General features: G+C 36.6%; 2 protein-coding genes across 5 annotated transcripts in view; one reads left to right on the plus strand and one right to left on the minus strand.

Moving 5' to 3' along the window:
• Positions 1-3,414: 3,414 nt before the first annotated feature.
• LOC136854205 (organic cation transporter protein-like) overlaps positions 3,415-14,212 on the minus strand; it is a 61,888-nt gene continuing 51,090 nt past the window's right edge. For all 3 annotated transcript variants that reach the window (XM_067130522.1, XM_067130523.1, XM_067130524.1), the window contains exons 2-13: positions 13,981-14,204; positions 10,325-10,463; positions 10,025-10,205; positions 9,563-9,666; positions 9,136-9,290; positions 8,697-8,865; positions 8,215-8,362; positions 7,554-7,726; positions 6,605-6,777; positions 5,958-6,142; positions 4,940-5,156; positions 3,415-3,928 (exon numbers count right to left, since the gene is read on the minus strand). In XM_067130522.1, coding sequence (XP_066986623.1) covers positions 4,959-5,156; positions 5,958-6,142; positions 6,605-6,777; positions 7,554-7,726; positions 8,215-8,362; positions 8,697-8,865; positions 9,136-9,290; positions 9,563-9,666; positions 10,025-10,205; positions 10,325-10,463; positions 13,981-14,204 — 1,849 coding nt within the window. In that variant the 3' untranslated portion in view covers positions 3,415-3,928; positions 4,940-4,958. The remainder of the gene's footprint in view (positions 3,929-4,939; positions 5,157-5,957; positions 6,143-6,604; positions 6,778-7,553; positions 7,727-8,214; positions 8,363-8,696; positions 8,866-9,135; positions 9,291-9,562; positions 9,667-10,024; positions 10,206-10,324; positions 10,464-13,980; positions 14,205-14,212) is intronic.
• LOC136854206 (solute carrier family 22 member 7-like) overlaps positions 11,015-14,212 on the plus strand; it is a 38,842-nt gene continuing 35,644 nt past the window's right edge. For both annotated transcript variants that reach the window (XR_010857664.1, XM_067130525.1), the window contains exon 1: positions 11,015-11,242. The gene's annotated coding sequence lies outside the window, so the exon portion shown is untranslated. The remainder of the gene's footprint in view (positions 11,243-14,212) is intronic.

The raw sequence follows: 14,212 nt of genomic DNA on the forward strand, positions 1-14,212 counted from the left end.
TAAGGGTATTGCAATAATTACAGGACGGACGGACATGCTATTAAATAAGGAATTATTGTGCGTATTCTTGCTATCTTTTCCTATGCCCTTTAATGAAACAGAGAGAGAGAGAGAGAGAGAGAGAGAGAGAGAGAGAGAGAGAGAGAGAGAGAGAGAGAGGGAGTTGCTAAACTGAGGGTGAGAAACATGACGTAATGATAAAAAACCGTCAGTAGATTATTCGGATCTGGGCACTTGAGAACTGCCTGTGTCACTGGGAAATGATGCCAGGAGCACTAACTCTTCAGTCATGGGTTTAAGCAGTGCAAATGATAGGCGATAATCCCAAATAATTATGATATTGAGTGAGAAAATAGCTAATTATTTTTAGGTATTTAGTTTATGAGTTAATAATGAAGAATACGGCTACTGGATGTTAGACTAGAACTGAACTTATTTGGAAGTTAACGACAAAATGAGATAAAATAGGAAATTACATATAAAATCATTGATGAAATGAAGCCTTTTTAGAAAGGAACAATGAAAAAACGGCAGTACGAAGAAGTAAGACAAAGATAATAAATTTAGGTGAAGTAGTCACATTGCTGCTAACTGGACAAGATCCCGAGACTACAAAAGGCCTGCTTAATCTAGCAAAAAAAAAAAAAAAGTAATGCCAGTGAGGAGAAAGGCAATGAGATAAACGGAAGAAAGAAAGAAAGAAAGGAAAAGTATCAGGATTATGAAGGAAATGGACGATTGACTGTAGGTTATCTGGCTTTACAGCGAACGAGATGACTCACCGCACATGGCATTCAATTCCTCACGATTTTGCCCAAATAACGAACTAACTGTCACGGAAGTTTGTTAGATGTTGAACGTCGTTGATATCAGCTGTCACGGTTTCCAGTCAGCCATCATATAAATGCTGAATATTTCCAGTAAGTTAACGCTCATATAACAAAAATGATCTTTTGCTCATTCCATGGCGGTGAGAATATACATTTGTGGGGCGTAGTTTTGTCATGACATTAAAAGGCACAATTGCATTGTATAACGTTTTTATTGAGTAACAACCTCTATTTTCCATATTCTATAAAATTATAAAAAAACATAAACAAAGTAAATGTTAAAAAATGCCTTTTAAAAAGATAACATTTAGACCACAATGTTCTATAAAAACGTATGCCTACGGCCTCTGTTACTCAGTTTTTCCTACTGCACCCTTTGTATGTTTCCTTTGTGGGACACATCTCTAAGGCTATTAAAGCAGAGATGAAAGTACCAACGCTTTGAGGGAAATTTTTTATTTACAAGGATACAAATCCCCAGTATTTGAACACTGCGCTATATTGCTATTACATTCCTATGAGAAAATGACGTTTTTTTTTATTTCGAACCCACTTTAAATTGCAAAACTACTAGAAACACAGCCTATATATACGAGCCGCGTCATTTCCAGGCTTCCCTTTGGATTGTAACAAGACGCCATGTTTGTTTACATTTAAGGCGAAGTGCACAGCGCTCCAAACGGCCATGGGGCATAACTATCAGCTTAGAGCAAAGCCAATATATACAGGCTCTACTTAGAGCACTGTAGACAGCAGATTTAAGTTGATATACATATTTTCGATGTTACGAGGGTTTAAAAGAACAGACATCACTCATACTGAATTTTCCTGTCCTAAAGAACATTCACAGCCAAAATACTGTTGCTTTTCAACAAACACACTACAGTATTAATGAAAATATGCACGTGTGCAATATCAATGACATTTATTTAAACAGCTGCATAGGCAGTTCATTTGACATGATGTTACGTCAGTCAACCTCCTCAGCTGACAGCTTACACCTGTCAAAATTATGGCTACAGAAGTGGGTCAAACCTTCAACCCTTACTTAAATGCAGTTCATTTCATATCATTACTTTCTGAGGTAAATTCAGCACTCTTGGCTTTTTTAACTATTATTAAAAACTGCAATGTTTCATTAAAATCATGCATCATATATATACAATAATAATGTAGAAAGAACATCGTACACTATTAAAAAGCTGCAATCATTTAAAGTATATATATTTATTATATATATATATATATATATATATATATATATATATATATATATATATATATATATATATATATATATATATATAACAGCAATGTAAAGCATCGTACACTAATATTTACACCACATCCAAAATTCTTTGATATAATTATGTACGATAGTTATTCTTATGCCATTTTTTTACAATCACAATCATTTACAATTATATAGAAAATAATACAGTAACTAGCCCAGTAAATATAAATATTTCAACAATAAAGCTCTATTGCAAGGCGGATGCACTATGGCACTATATACTATAACACAGACAGTGATGACAACATATACAAAATATAATATTTAGGACATACTATGAATGATTAGGTAGGCATGTTGGAATATACACCTGAAGGCTGCCTGGAGATTGTGAAATAGAATGGACAGATCTCAGTCTGTAGAGTAGTGACTGGGCCAATAAATTTATTATTTATGTATGCATCCAATGTCGACTGAAATTATGATCATACATAAATAAACCCAGGTAACTGTGGTAATTGACAAAAATACATTATGTACAATATAAACAATCACAAGTACATGGGCACACTATAAATGCTGAAGTATCTTTGGTTTTCTGTTCTTTTTGTTGTTTTGAGTAAGCATTTTTCTGGTCTCGAATTTGAAATAACAGAGCCTGCAGCTAAGATAGAGCCGGATGATGGAATTCAAGAGACTTCCGGCTTGATGAGCTGGATAGAGCACAACCCGTCTGGAAGGTACCTGCTTCTCACCTTTGCCCAGCAGCTGAGACAGGACGTTGCTGCTGACAAGCAGACTGGGAATCTGCTTTTCAAACACCTCGTTGCTGTTACAGCCATAGGCTGAACAATAAGCTGGCATTGTCAAGCAAGTTGCCCTAATTTGGGAAAAATTAAACTGTCAGAGCCTACCATCAGCAAAAAAGTATTTAAAGGCTTTGCCATCACCCACCAAGCTGATAGTTACGCGCCGAGGCCGTTTGGAGCGCTGTGCACACCTTGCCCTAAATGTAAACAAACATGGCGCCCTGGAAGTGACGCGGCTTGTACATATTGGCTTTCCTATAAATCATAATCATACAGTGTTACCAATGTAGAGTCAACCTCATTCATAAAAAAGTCAGCAACAGTATTGTTGATATTTCTTGCAGTTGTCACTGCCCGCACGTAGCAGGTTCAGAAATAGTAGGACCTGTTGCGGCTACCAAATTCAAAATTGTATCCTTACTCTCCCTTGCAAATTCTGTAGAATGCAATATATACTTATAACAATTTTCACAAACACTGGGAATACGTTAAGGATGCCCTGAAATATCCATTATTATTATTATTATTATTATTATTATTATTTTTATCATTATTCTGTAGATGAAACCCATACATATGGAACAAGCCCACAGGGACCACTGGCTTGAAATTCAAGCTTCAGAAGGATATGGTGTTCATTAGGAAGAAGTAAGGGGAAGTTAAGGGAAAAAATGTGTTAGTACGAATACTAAAATTACATTTTATATAAATATAATTCTTTGCCTTATTTGATCGCCTTTTTCTTACAAATTTGTTATCCTCTGAGTGCGTGAATACCGAGCCTTCCAGACCTGAGGAAGGAATGAATTGTGTATAAGCCCTGATATCTACAAAAGTATGACGATAATATATTCAATTGCTGAATTAAAAATCGTATTTGTTTATATTTTAGAGAAACTGATTCGCTTCCTTTGACGTCAGCAGTTCCGTAGCTGTGTGGAAGGTCAGATTCATCCTTCAAGATTGTGGCAACTCTCTTCCTTTGCTCTGGAGAAATCTTCGATAATTCTTCTTTAGGAAACACCAATGTGTTGTACAATATGAGTCTCGCAATTCTGAAAGCATAATGTACTTAAAGTTTACGAAGAAACAAATGATTTACATAAGCAAATGTACATGCATTCATACACATCAAATATTAAGTGACAAATACCCCTTGATATGTAATTCACTTTACCTAGGGAATTATTTACATCCTGGTCAGGTTTCGAACCCGTCTTTTGGTTGGATACAGGAATGCCGGTGGCTTTCTACTCAGGTGATAGTCATTGACACCCCTGTACACAGCCAGAAAGGCATAAAAGGCACAGGCTCGAATCCTTGCTGGGCAGAGGCACTTATATAAAATTCCCCGTAGGTGCGAGTTATTCCCAATGGAAAGTTGTAGCTTTATGTTTCAAAGTACGAAATAATGAGTCACATATACGCACATACATATAATCAATCACATATACACACATACATATACGTACATATATGCATCCATACAAACGCACACACACAGATACACACACACACACACACACACACACACACACACATATATATATATATATATATATATATATATATATATATTTTTTTTTTTTTTTTTTATTTACACGGCTACCTAGGTGACAAGCATAGATCATCACTTCGCCGAGTGAATTAAATTTCATGTTCAGGTCGAATGGCTCCAGCAGGTATTTTCTAAGCCTTTTTCTGTACACTGAAGATATGAATCATTATCTTGTCATTCTGGTCAGTAATATATATTTATGTATATATGTATGTATATATATATATATATATATATATATATATATATATATATATATATATATATATATATATATATATATATATATATATATGCATGTATATATATATATATATATATATATATATATATATATATATATATATGTATGTATGTATATATATATGTATGTATGTATATATGTATATATATATATATATATATGTGTGTGTGTGTATATACGTAACAACCACAATATGACAAAGTACGCAGGACCACCTGAAAAATTTCCACCGAAAGAGAAAAAAAAAAACTCTTGAATAATTACAGAGCGACCAAAATCTCCATCAGTCGCCATTGAAAGCTTCGTTGACTTTGGCATTCTTCATTTCGAGCTTGACGTCTCCTTCCTCGGTGTTCCCTTTCGTCGTGCCCGTGCTCTCCGTGATGCAGTCCCTCGTCTCCGGGAGGAGGAGAGACAAGGAGGCGGCTGCAGCAGACATGACGGCGAAGAGCGCCGAAGGACCCCAGGTAATGGCGGCGCCCTGAAACGCAGGTGAGTCTTTTGGTTGGTAAGGAATTCGATGCTGTTTTTATCTTTGCGAGATGTTTCAATGTAATGATATGACAGGTAACTTGGGTGTGATGAATTCGAAATAGTTGTTTCTTATAAAAGGTGTTTGAATTTAGTTTCTTATGACTTGTAACTTTTTATTTAGCCTTGGGTGAAGTTAGAGAGGGGAATTTATTATGCAAGGCTTCATCTTTCATTTTTGGTAATGTGTTTTCCATAATATTATGTTCATATTATTCCATGTAATTTTTCTGTTTTTCTCGCTATGCTCATGTATACATGTATATATATACTATATAATATATATATACTATATATATATATATATATATATATATATATATATATATATATATATATATATACACAGTTTTATAATCCAAACTCATGCTACGTTTTGCAACTGAAAATATCATCAAACGTCTGTTATTCCGTGCATTTTTTCTGTTCTTGCTATGTTCATGTATGCATGTATATTATATAATATATATATTATCTATACATATATATACATATATATATATATAGATATATATATATATATATATATATATATATATATATATATATATATATATATATGAACACTGTATATAGTTTTACTGTATATATGTTATGCAACAGAAAATGTAATGAAACTCCTGTCATTCCAAAGGAAACTTACTGAGCAGAAGACAACTAAGTTCAACGTTTGTAATTCCGAAGGAAATGTCTTAACTACTTTCAAAACCCAGAGAACTTTTGGGATGAAGAGGAAACAAAATGCCCTCACCAATATATCGTTGATGTAAGGCGAAGTGATGCTCCCAACGCGAGCCATCATGCTCGATTCCCCGACCGCTAGAGATCGGTACTCTGTCGGGAAGAGCTCGGCCGTGTAGATGTAGACGACGTGGAATGCCGATATGATCGCTATTTTCCCCACCAGGGAGAGGACGATGAGTAGACTGAATGATACTGGAAATATTACAAAGCAGATGTCAAAACACTGGCATTTTTAGCAGTTTGTTAGTGAAGTGTGTGACTAACAGGTGAAGAAAATCAAGAACTTTCTCTTGTCAAGTTTTCCCAAATGCAATTTGAATTGTTTTCTGCTCAGAGCCAAAGGGAACAAAATTGATAATTAAATAGAAAAATACGGTTTGCCCGAATGGCTCCGCGAAAGATAGTAATTCAATTCATACTCGAAACATTGACATATCAAACTAATATTTGTCAGAAAAGTTTGTGACATATGGAGAATATCAAGAACTTGTTCTTATCCAGTTCTTAAAAATGCACTGTGCGTTATTTTCAGTGGCAGCTCAAAAAAAAAAAAACACCAAATAAAATAAGACAACTGATAAAAATTCTGTTAAACAACTGAAAACACTTTGCATATTTACATCCGAATCAACTGCCGACAATGCAAAAACTGACCTTCATCTTGCGTGGCCAAGAGAATAGCTATGATGCAGATGGTGATTCCACACACAACGTAATACGAAGTTAGGGACAACCTCCTCCCGAGGTGAGCGACCATTGCCCAGGTGACGAAGTAAGAGGGGATTTCGGCTAGGCCTCCCAGAAACACGTACATGTAGGGATCGGTGCTGGAATGAGAGATTTTTAAACTAAGTCAGTGCGTCTAGTTGTCACTGAGGAAGCCTATGGTATCAATTGTACTTGATTAGTAATCAGAGAGGTGAGATGATCGTAATCAGCTGTTCGAAATATGAGTATTGAAACACGAAAGAGTAATGATAACGATTCTGTTGAGGCTGAAATCAAAGCTGTTATTCTTGAGTGTAAATCCTAGTATATTGTTTGGAATGGAATATAAAATTTAGGTTAAAGGCCAAGCGCTGGGATCTTTGAGGCCATTGTACACTGAAAGGGAAATTGAAAGTTAAAACGTTTTCAAGGTCCAACAGAACAACTCGCAGTTCCAGTATGTAACGACTGTTAGGGGATGGTTGAAAGAGAATATGAACGGAGGTGCAGTAAAAGGAATGAAGGGGGTTGCAGCTAGGGGCCGAAGTGACGCTGCAAAGAACCTCAAGTAATGCCAACGGTGCACCACGTGAGATGCACTGGTGGTACTACGTCCCTACGGGGTGGTATAATGTTGGAGATGCACTTGACATCCTTCAGCTGTTCGAGGGCTATTGCTCTCCTTATCAGAAGGATCTGAAACTCACTTTAAAAGAAAGGCATGACATGCTTCAGTAACCGACTGACCTTCCAATGCGACCCTCCCAACCTTGATCTATGATTAAGTCATTCATTTTCCACACACACGATCAAAAATATCCCAAAGGATATTGAATTCAATAAGCTACTCTCATTAACCGTAACTCCCCATATTTCTAACTTATCATAGTCTTACCTTAGGTTCCCAGAATTCAACGAAATGCCGTAGTACACCATTGAGACGGCGAACCAGCAAAAGTAACTGATGAGGATGTTTTTCCTGAGCTCGGGTTTAAGTACCAGGATTAAGAAATGCCTCAAACTGGAGACGATGCGCTGAGAGAGATTTTCCTTAGGTTTCTCTTCTTTCTGAAAATAATAATAATAATAATAATAATAATAATAATAATAATAATAATAATAATAATAATAATAATGAATACAACAATAGCAACAATAATAATAACTGTAATGAATACAATAACAACAGTAATAATAATACGCTGAGCATGACTCTTTAGAGACCAATCAGCTCTCTTGATTTCATTTGATAACAATAAATACGATTAAGAGTCAGTGTTACTACCACTTATCAAAAGAATCTCATTAATGTTAGTCCCATACTCTCTCTCTCTCTCTCTCTTCTGTGTGTGTGTGTGTGTGTGTGTGTGTGTGTGTTCTTCCAGTGGCTGCTTCGATCGCTTATAGGTCTCCCTTGCACATTGTAACAAATGACGGAGACCGCACTATCTAAGTGCTGTGACAAGGATGTTCTGCTAATTCGTAACTTCTCGTAATCTCTGAATGATTCAATGAAATACTGTAAACAAAAATAAGATTGAATTCTGAGGTCGTACCTGTCCAATCATCCTCTTCATTGACTGAACGACTGCATGTGCTGGAGGAAAACAGCGGCCGTTAACTTTGGCAGCCTTGGTAAGGATTTCGGCAGCCTCATCGAAACGCCCTTGTGATATCAGCCAACGAGGGGATTCTGGTATTAACCTGGAAATGTTTTATCTTCGTTTAATTACCATTAATAACGCAGCCACCATAATCTCTTAACTTTCAAGTGCTAACTCACAAGGATGAAAACATCCCAACTGTAAAACATGGTCTAACACTTTTCTTAAGCGTTCTGAGCCTATGTGACCTCTTGTAGTCACAGAATATTAAATGGTTCTAATTCAGTGTTTTCATTTCTGTAACAATCTAATCTCGGACGTATTTCAAAACTGTACACACACACACACACATATATATATATATATATATATATATATATATATATATATATATATATATATATATATATATATATTTATATCTCACTCACTACCAATAAAACGAGAAGAAGAAAATGGTAGGAAATGTATATGCGACCTGCAGCCATCTCCACGGTCTAATCAGGTAGGCTATGCCCGGTACTATCATATAACCCACCGACCATGGAATGCCTCCAACGCTTCCTATTGACGATCGTTGGCTGGGAGAACATATTTCCATCACTGGAAAATAGTAAATCTAGATTAATCATTCGCGCATTGAACGTTTATCGTCTAAAATAAGGGATGAATAGTTTATTAATGTTTAATAATAATAACCCAGAGAACGTAATAATTCGACCTTTTGTGAGTTCAGTGAATCCTGGAACGAGCATATAGGCCTACAACAGGTTTCAATTTGATCTATTAATTGCAGTCCAATTTTCAAAGCTATAATTTTTCTCTCAGCTAATAATAATGTGTGAAGAACTTGAAGGCTGTTGCCGCCCTTACTGAAAATGAAGCATCCGGTGAAATAACCGTAATTGAAGCAGGAAACGAGAATTTTGAAGATGATGTACAGAGGAAGCACCGGAGAGGCAGCAGCGGCCAAACCGGCCAGGAAGCTAAGCCCTACGTTTAGAAGGATTATGGGTCTACGACCATACCTGAAATTATGGACCAAGAATAGGATATTAATATCGGGATACATGTTATTTTAATACAAACAGTGTTTTGAACATGATATAAAGATATTCTGGAGTAAAATTTTCGGTTTTAGCTTGGCAAATTTTGATAATGGTTTGTTGTAAAATAAATACACACTGACAACACAGTTATTTGCTCTTCCGTTCTTTTCTTATTTACTTTTGGCTTTTCCTGGCTCACATAGTAGTTCATTTATTATCCTCTAATTATGTAATAATTGTTATTTGCTTACAGGTCCATGAAGTATCCGAAGGACAAGACACCTATTAGAACGCCAAGCTGCGAAGCCGATTGGGTCGTTGAGTACAGGGCTCTTCTTTCGCACACTAAATCCCACTAATAAAAGAGAAACGGTAAGTCGATAATCCTTAATGTTTCTGTCAAAACAAATGAGAGTCTATATTAAGACAAGGAACAGAGCAACATTTAGTATTTGAAAACTCTATAGTAATACATTTTTGAGATAGGTGATCTTTCCTTATTATAGTTATAACCAAATGTTCAAAGGAAAAATGTAAAGTATAACATCGGATTCCTTGCGAAACAAAGCTTAAAAATATTTTTTTTTTCATTAGACCTATAGATTGAATATCAATCAAATGCAGACAAACTGTAAATTATGTGAGGATATTACTTTAATTTTTCATACGATTTTCAGTCGGCCTAGGCCTATGCATAACAGAACCATTCATACCTCAGCCACAAGGGTTGAACTATAATGGCTGACGTTGAAATAGCGAGACGAGCAGTAGATGGAGGAACCATCACCGACAGAGATCACGTCCCGATTCTTGACTGCAGATTCATATCCCATTTCCACAGCTTTCGTGTAATCGTAGTTGTAGAATTTGCAACCCTTCTCGTCCGCGTCTGTGCTAGTGAAAGAAAAAGACGTTTCATTTCCAGTGGTAGCACTGTGGTATTAGATTTTGCATGATATGCATATGCATATGTACAGTATATCTGTGGCCTTTTAAGTCCTCAGGAGACTTACCTATTAAAAGGGATGGCGAGGTCAATGATCTGTTGCTGAGTCCAGTTCGCTTCGTTCAGGGCATCGACCTGACACCAGTACTCGGGAGTATCACCGAGGAACTGATAAGTAATCGCTTGGAAGGGAAGAACGATGACTCCTGAAAAAGAAACGTTTATATAGAAGTGTGTATTATATATATATATATATATATATATATATATATATATATATATATATATATATATGTGTGTGTGTGTGTGTGTGTGTGTGTGTGTGTGTGTGTGTGTGTGTGTGTGTGTGTGTGAGTCGTGTGTAGTGTGTATTTTATGTATGGAAATAATGGTTGCCTTTCACACACTAAAAAGTAAAATACTAAAAAATTGAAAGAAATCACCACCCGGCGTCAGAGCGAACATTAAAATATAAGAAATTACCATTTCAAAGTAAAAGAAAAAAATGTGATGTGCGTAATTTCATGCTCTAGTACCATTGAACCCAAATTCGAGTAACCTTTGTATAATTCTTTCATTCAGATCGCCCCAGACCTAGACGATAAGATGTTTTTTTCAAAATTCAGCACTGCGCCAAGAATTTGATGGTGTAAAGGGCATTTTGAAGGCTTCTTACAAAATTTGGCGCCAAGAAAGTTGAAGCAAAACTTTGGGGTCGTCTGATAGACGAATTGCGCATGCGCAACTTAGGTCAGTCACTCAGTCTCTCTCCTGCTTCCGGAATGGGACGATGGTTGCTGGCATACGGGAGGAATTCCTGGACAGTCGCATCCACCACGACAAGAATTCATAGCTGAGGCATATTTCAAATAGAAGCTGAAAAAATTGACATTCCAAAGAAATCTGGTTCAACGTCTGATGAATTATAGAGTCAACTTTCCAGTGTTTTGACAACGATATTCAAGAGGAGACAAATGAAACATCAGCAAGTATCATATTTCTGTTTTTTTTTTTTTTTCATTCGAAATTTGTTTCTCATACAAAGTGAACTGTCGGATACAAAGTGAACTGTCGGAGAAAATGCATAAATTACGATTCAGACACGTAAATTTATGAGTTATGATGCCAATTATTACAAAATTTAAAATGTAGGCCTATGTCATATCAAAGATAATCACTGAACATTTAAAACAAAACTTCCTGTTTCTCTGGCTGTCTGCAAAATCATCCACCCTAATGAATAATAGTCATGAAGTACGAGTACTAGGCCTACGAAATACATTATCTTGCCAAGGAACTTTACATTCATTGTAGAAGTAATAACAAAATCATACGTCTCCATTCCAATTAGACTAATCGATTGTGGAGATAATGGATTACTAAACTTTGGACATTCAAAAGAGCTTGCTGTTGCCTAGTAGCGTAGAGTAACTGGCAATCGCTGACTGGCAGGAATGGAGCCTCCCACAATAGCTTTTCCTTGCCAGCTAGGCCTACTCTTTTACCAGTATAACTTATCCGGCACCGACAATTTTCGTTCACTGACACGGCGTCTTGGCAACACTATGGGAGGTACTCGCCCATTAACAGGATGGGAGGAATATTGCGTGGGGAAGGACACTAAAGAGATTTACACACGAATTCGTACTGACAGAGACGAGAGAGATAACAGACGAACGTACGTGAGAGAGAGAGAGAGAGAGAATAATAAACGAATGAAGAGCTAGAAATATAACGGTGGTCCCATCGTCTGTGTGTATCGTACAATAGGCCTAGGCCTCGAATTTTGTTAAGCTATTGATTAAGTGAGGAGATCCATTAAGTTTCCTATAACATTTTGCAACAAGTAACACACCTTAGCACTTTATAAACTAGTACTAGTCGAGAAATTTGTAAGATTTTCAGTTACGCGTAGTTTTCCTTTATTACTTACTAGCTTTCATTATTGTTGCCCGTTTTGAGGTAAAATCGGCACACCGTAGAAAACACATCTCTAAATACACCTCTAAAAAATAGATATTTGAATCTCCTTTATTTATACTAACAAATACAATTTCGAAGATGATAAGCTTTGCTGTGTTTAGTACGAAAGAAGGGGAATGCATTCTTGTATGTAGGCCAAAGCTGATTTTACCTCATACCGCCTTGCTCACTCTTAATACCTAACAATGTCAACAAAATAATAGACCGATACTCGAAGTCAGGACCCGACGTTGGTTATACGGTTTTCCAGGTTTGTTGTCAATAAATTTCTGAATTTGAGAAGAGGCAAAATCGTATTTCAAAAATCGTTAAAGATGAGGTGCTCCTTCTTGCACCACTGGAAACTGAAATCCTGAGACCATGCATTTTGAATGCCTAGCTTGATGAAGGTAACCCGTCGTAGCCTTTCTTTTCTCACATGGGAATGAGTGCGTTGATGATACATTTTTCTTTTTAAGCAAATACATCAATGTAAACCTGGTTAACTGTAGCCCGGCTTGTTAAAAGCGAGTTCTCTAGTGTTTTCCCGCCGGAATTTTAAAGAGCTACCGCTGCATTACCATGCCCGCCCAGCTCACCATAGGCCTAGCCCACTTTATTCTTAGGACGTAATATATATATAATATATATATATATATATATATATATATATATATATATATATATATATATATATGCGGCATAGATGAGATAAAAGTGGTAGCAGTTCAGTTTCAGCCGAAGTTCTGAATCCAAGTGTAAAGTTAGACACTCGAGTATTCCCTTCCCCCCCCCCCCCCCGCCCCCCGGGTGTTCGTATACGTTTACTCTAGATCTTGCGTTTATCAGTATTTATAAGTTTTCGCACCGTTTCAGCTCAGATTTATCTGTAGTATCTCAAAAGGACCTGTTTATTAAGTGTTGTTTTTGCATTACTTATTGTGTATAATCTCGTGTGTTACGTGTACATAGGTGCTTATGTAGAAATTTGAATAGGATGAAATTGAGCCAACCGACGGTCGACATGTTTACTAAAGAAAATATTTCACGTCAGACCAGCTAACAAAGACTAATATCACTGAAATAATTGCCAAGTCCTGCCCTGACGTCTCACGGTGGCGGACGGATGACAACTTAGCGTTTTGCAGAAAAAAAGCGGAGTCCTGTAGGGAATCAATGTAGGTGATCAAATTTTGACGCGCATGATATTGCGACCAAAAGAATTGATCGTCTAGTGGGCCACTTTACATTTATTGGAACGAGCTATTGCAAATGGTAACAAATGAAGTAAAGCAGCACTACTAACTGAAGAAGGTAACAGACCCGTTTCATATAGGACAGAGGGTTGTAGAAAGCAGGAAAAACAGAAGCTGGAATTAAGTTACGAATCCTGACAGCTGAGAAGAGTTTAAAGCAAGTCAGAGAGGTCTTTCGAAAGAGCTCTTGTTTAATCATTATTATTATTCAGAACATCAACCCTATTCATATGGAACAAGCCCACATGGGCCACTGACTTGAAGGTCAAGCTTCCAACGAATATTTGAAAGAAGTAACATAAGGTAATAGGAAATACAGAAAGAAAGGATAAGTTTTAGAAAAAAATAACAAATTAATAAATAAATAGATAAGAATGTAAGTAAATGATTAAAATACAAGGAGAATCGTTTTAAGATAGTCATTTGTTGCATCTTCGCCTGAACTTTTGAAGTTCCAATTCCACAACACGCTAACTTACTAATAAGTGTCCGAAATACCACTGACCTAAGCAACTTGCCAACAACGTGATGATGTTCCATCGTCCGAAAGGATTCATCATCTCCAACAAATCCTCGAAGCCCGTGACTCCTACGACGCAGCCGTGTTCGTCCAGTTTGAACTGATCCGGGGTCCCATTCTTGCAAATTTCGACTACTTCCAAGATGGCGGAGTTCTCCTCCTCCTTCCCCTCATTATCATTTGGATCTGCGTTACCCATGACCTGTGCTCTGTGACC

The sequence above is a fragment of the Macrobrachium rosenbergii genome, chromosome 28, assembly GCF_040412425.1.
Source record: "Macrobrachium rosenbergii isolate ZJJX-2024 chromosome 28, ASM4041242v1, whole genome shotgun sequence".
NCBI classification, from domain to species: Eukaryota; Metazoa; Arthropoda; class Malacostraca; order Decapoda; family Palaemonidae; genus Macrobrachium; species Macrobrachium rosenbergii.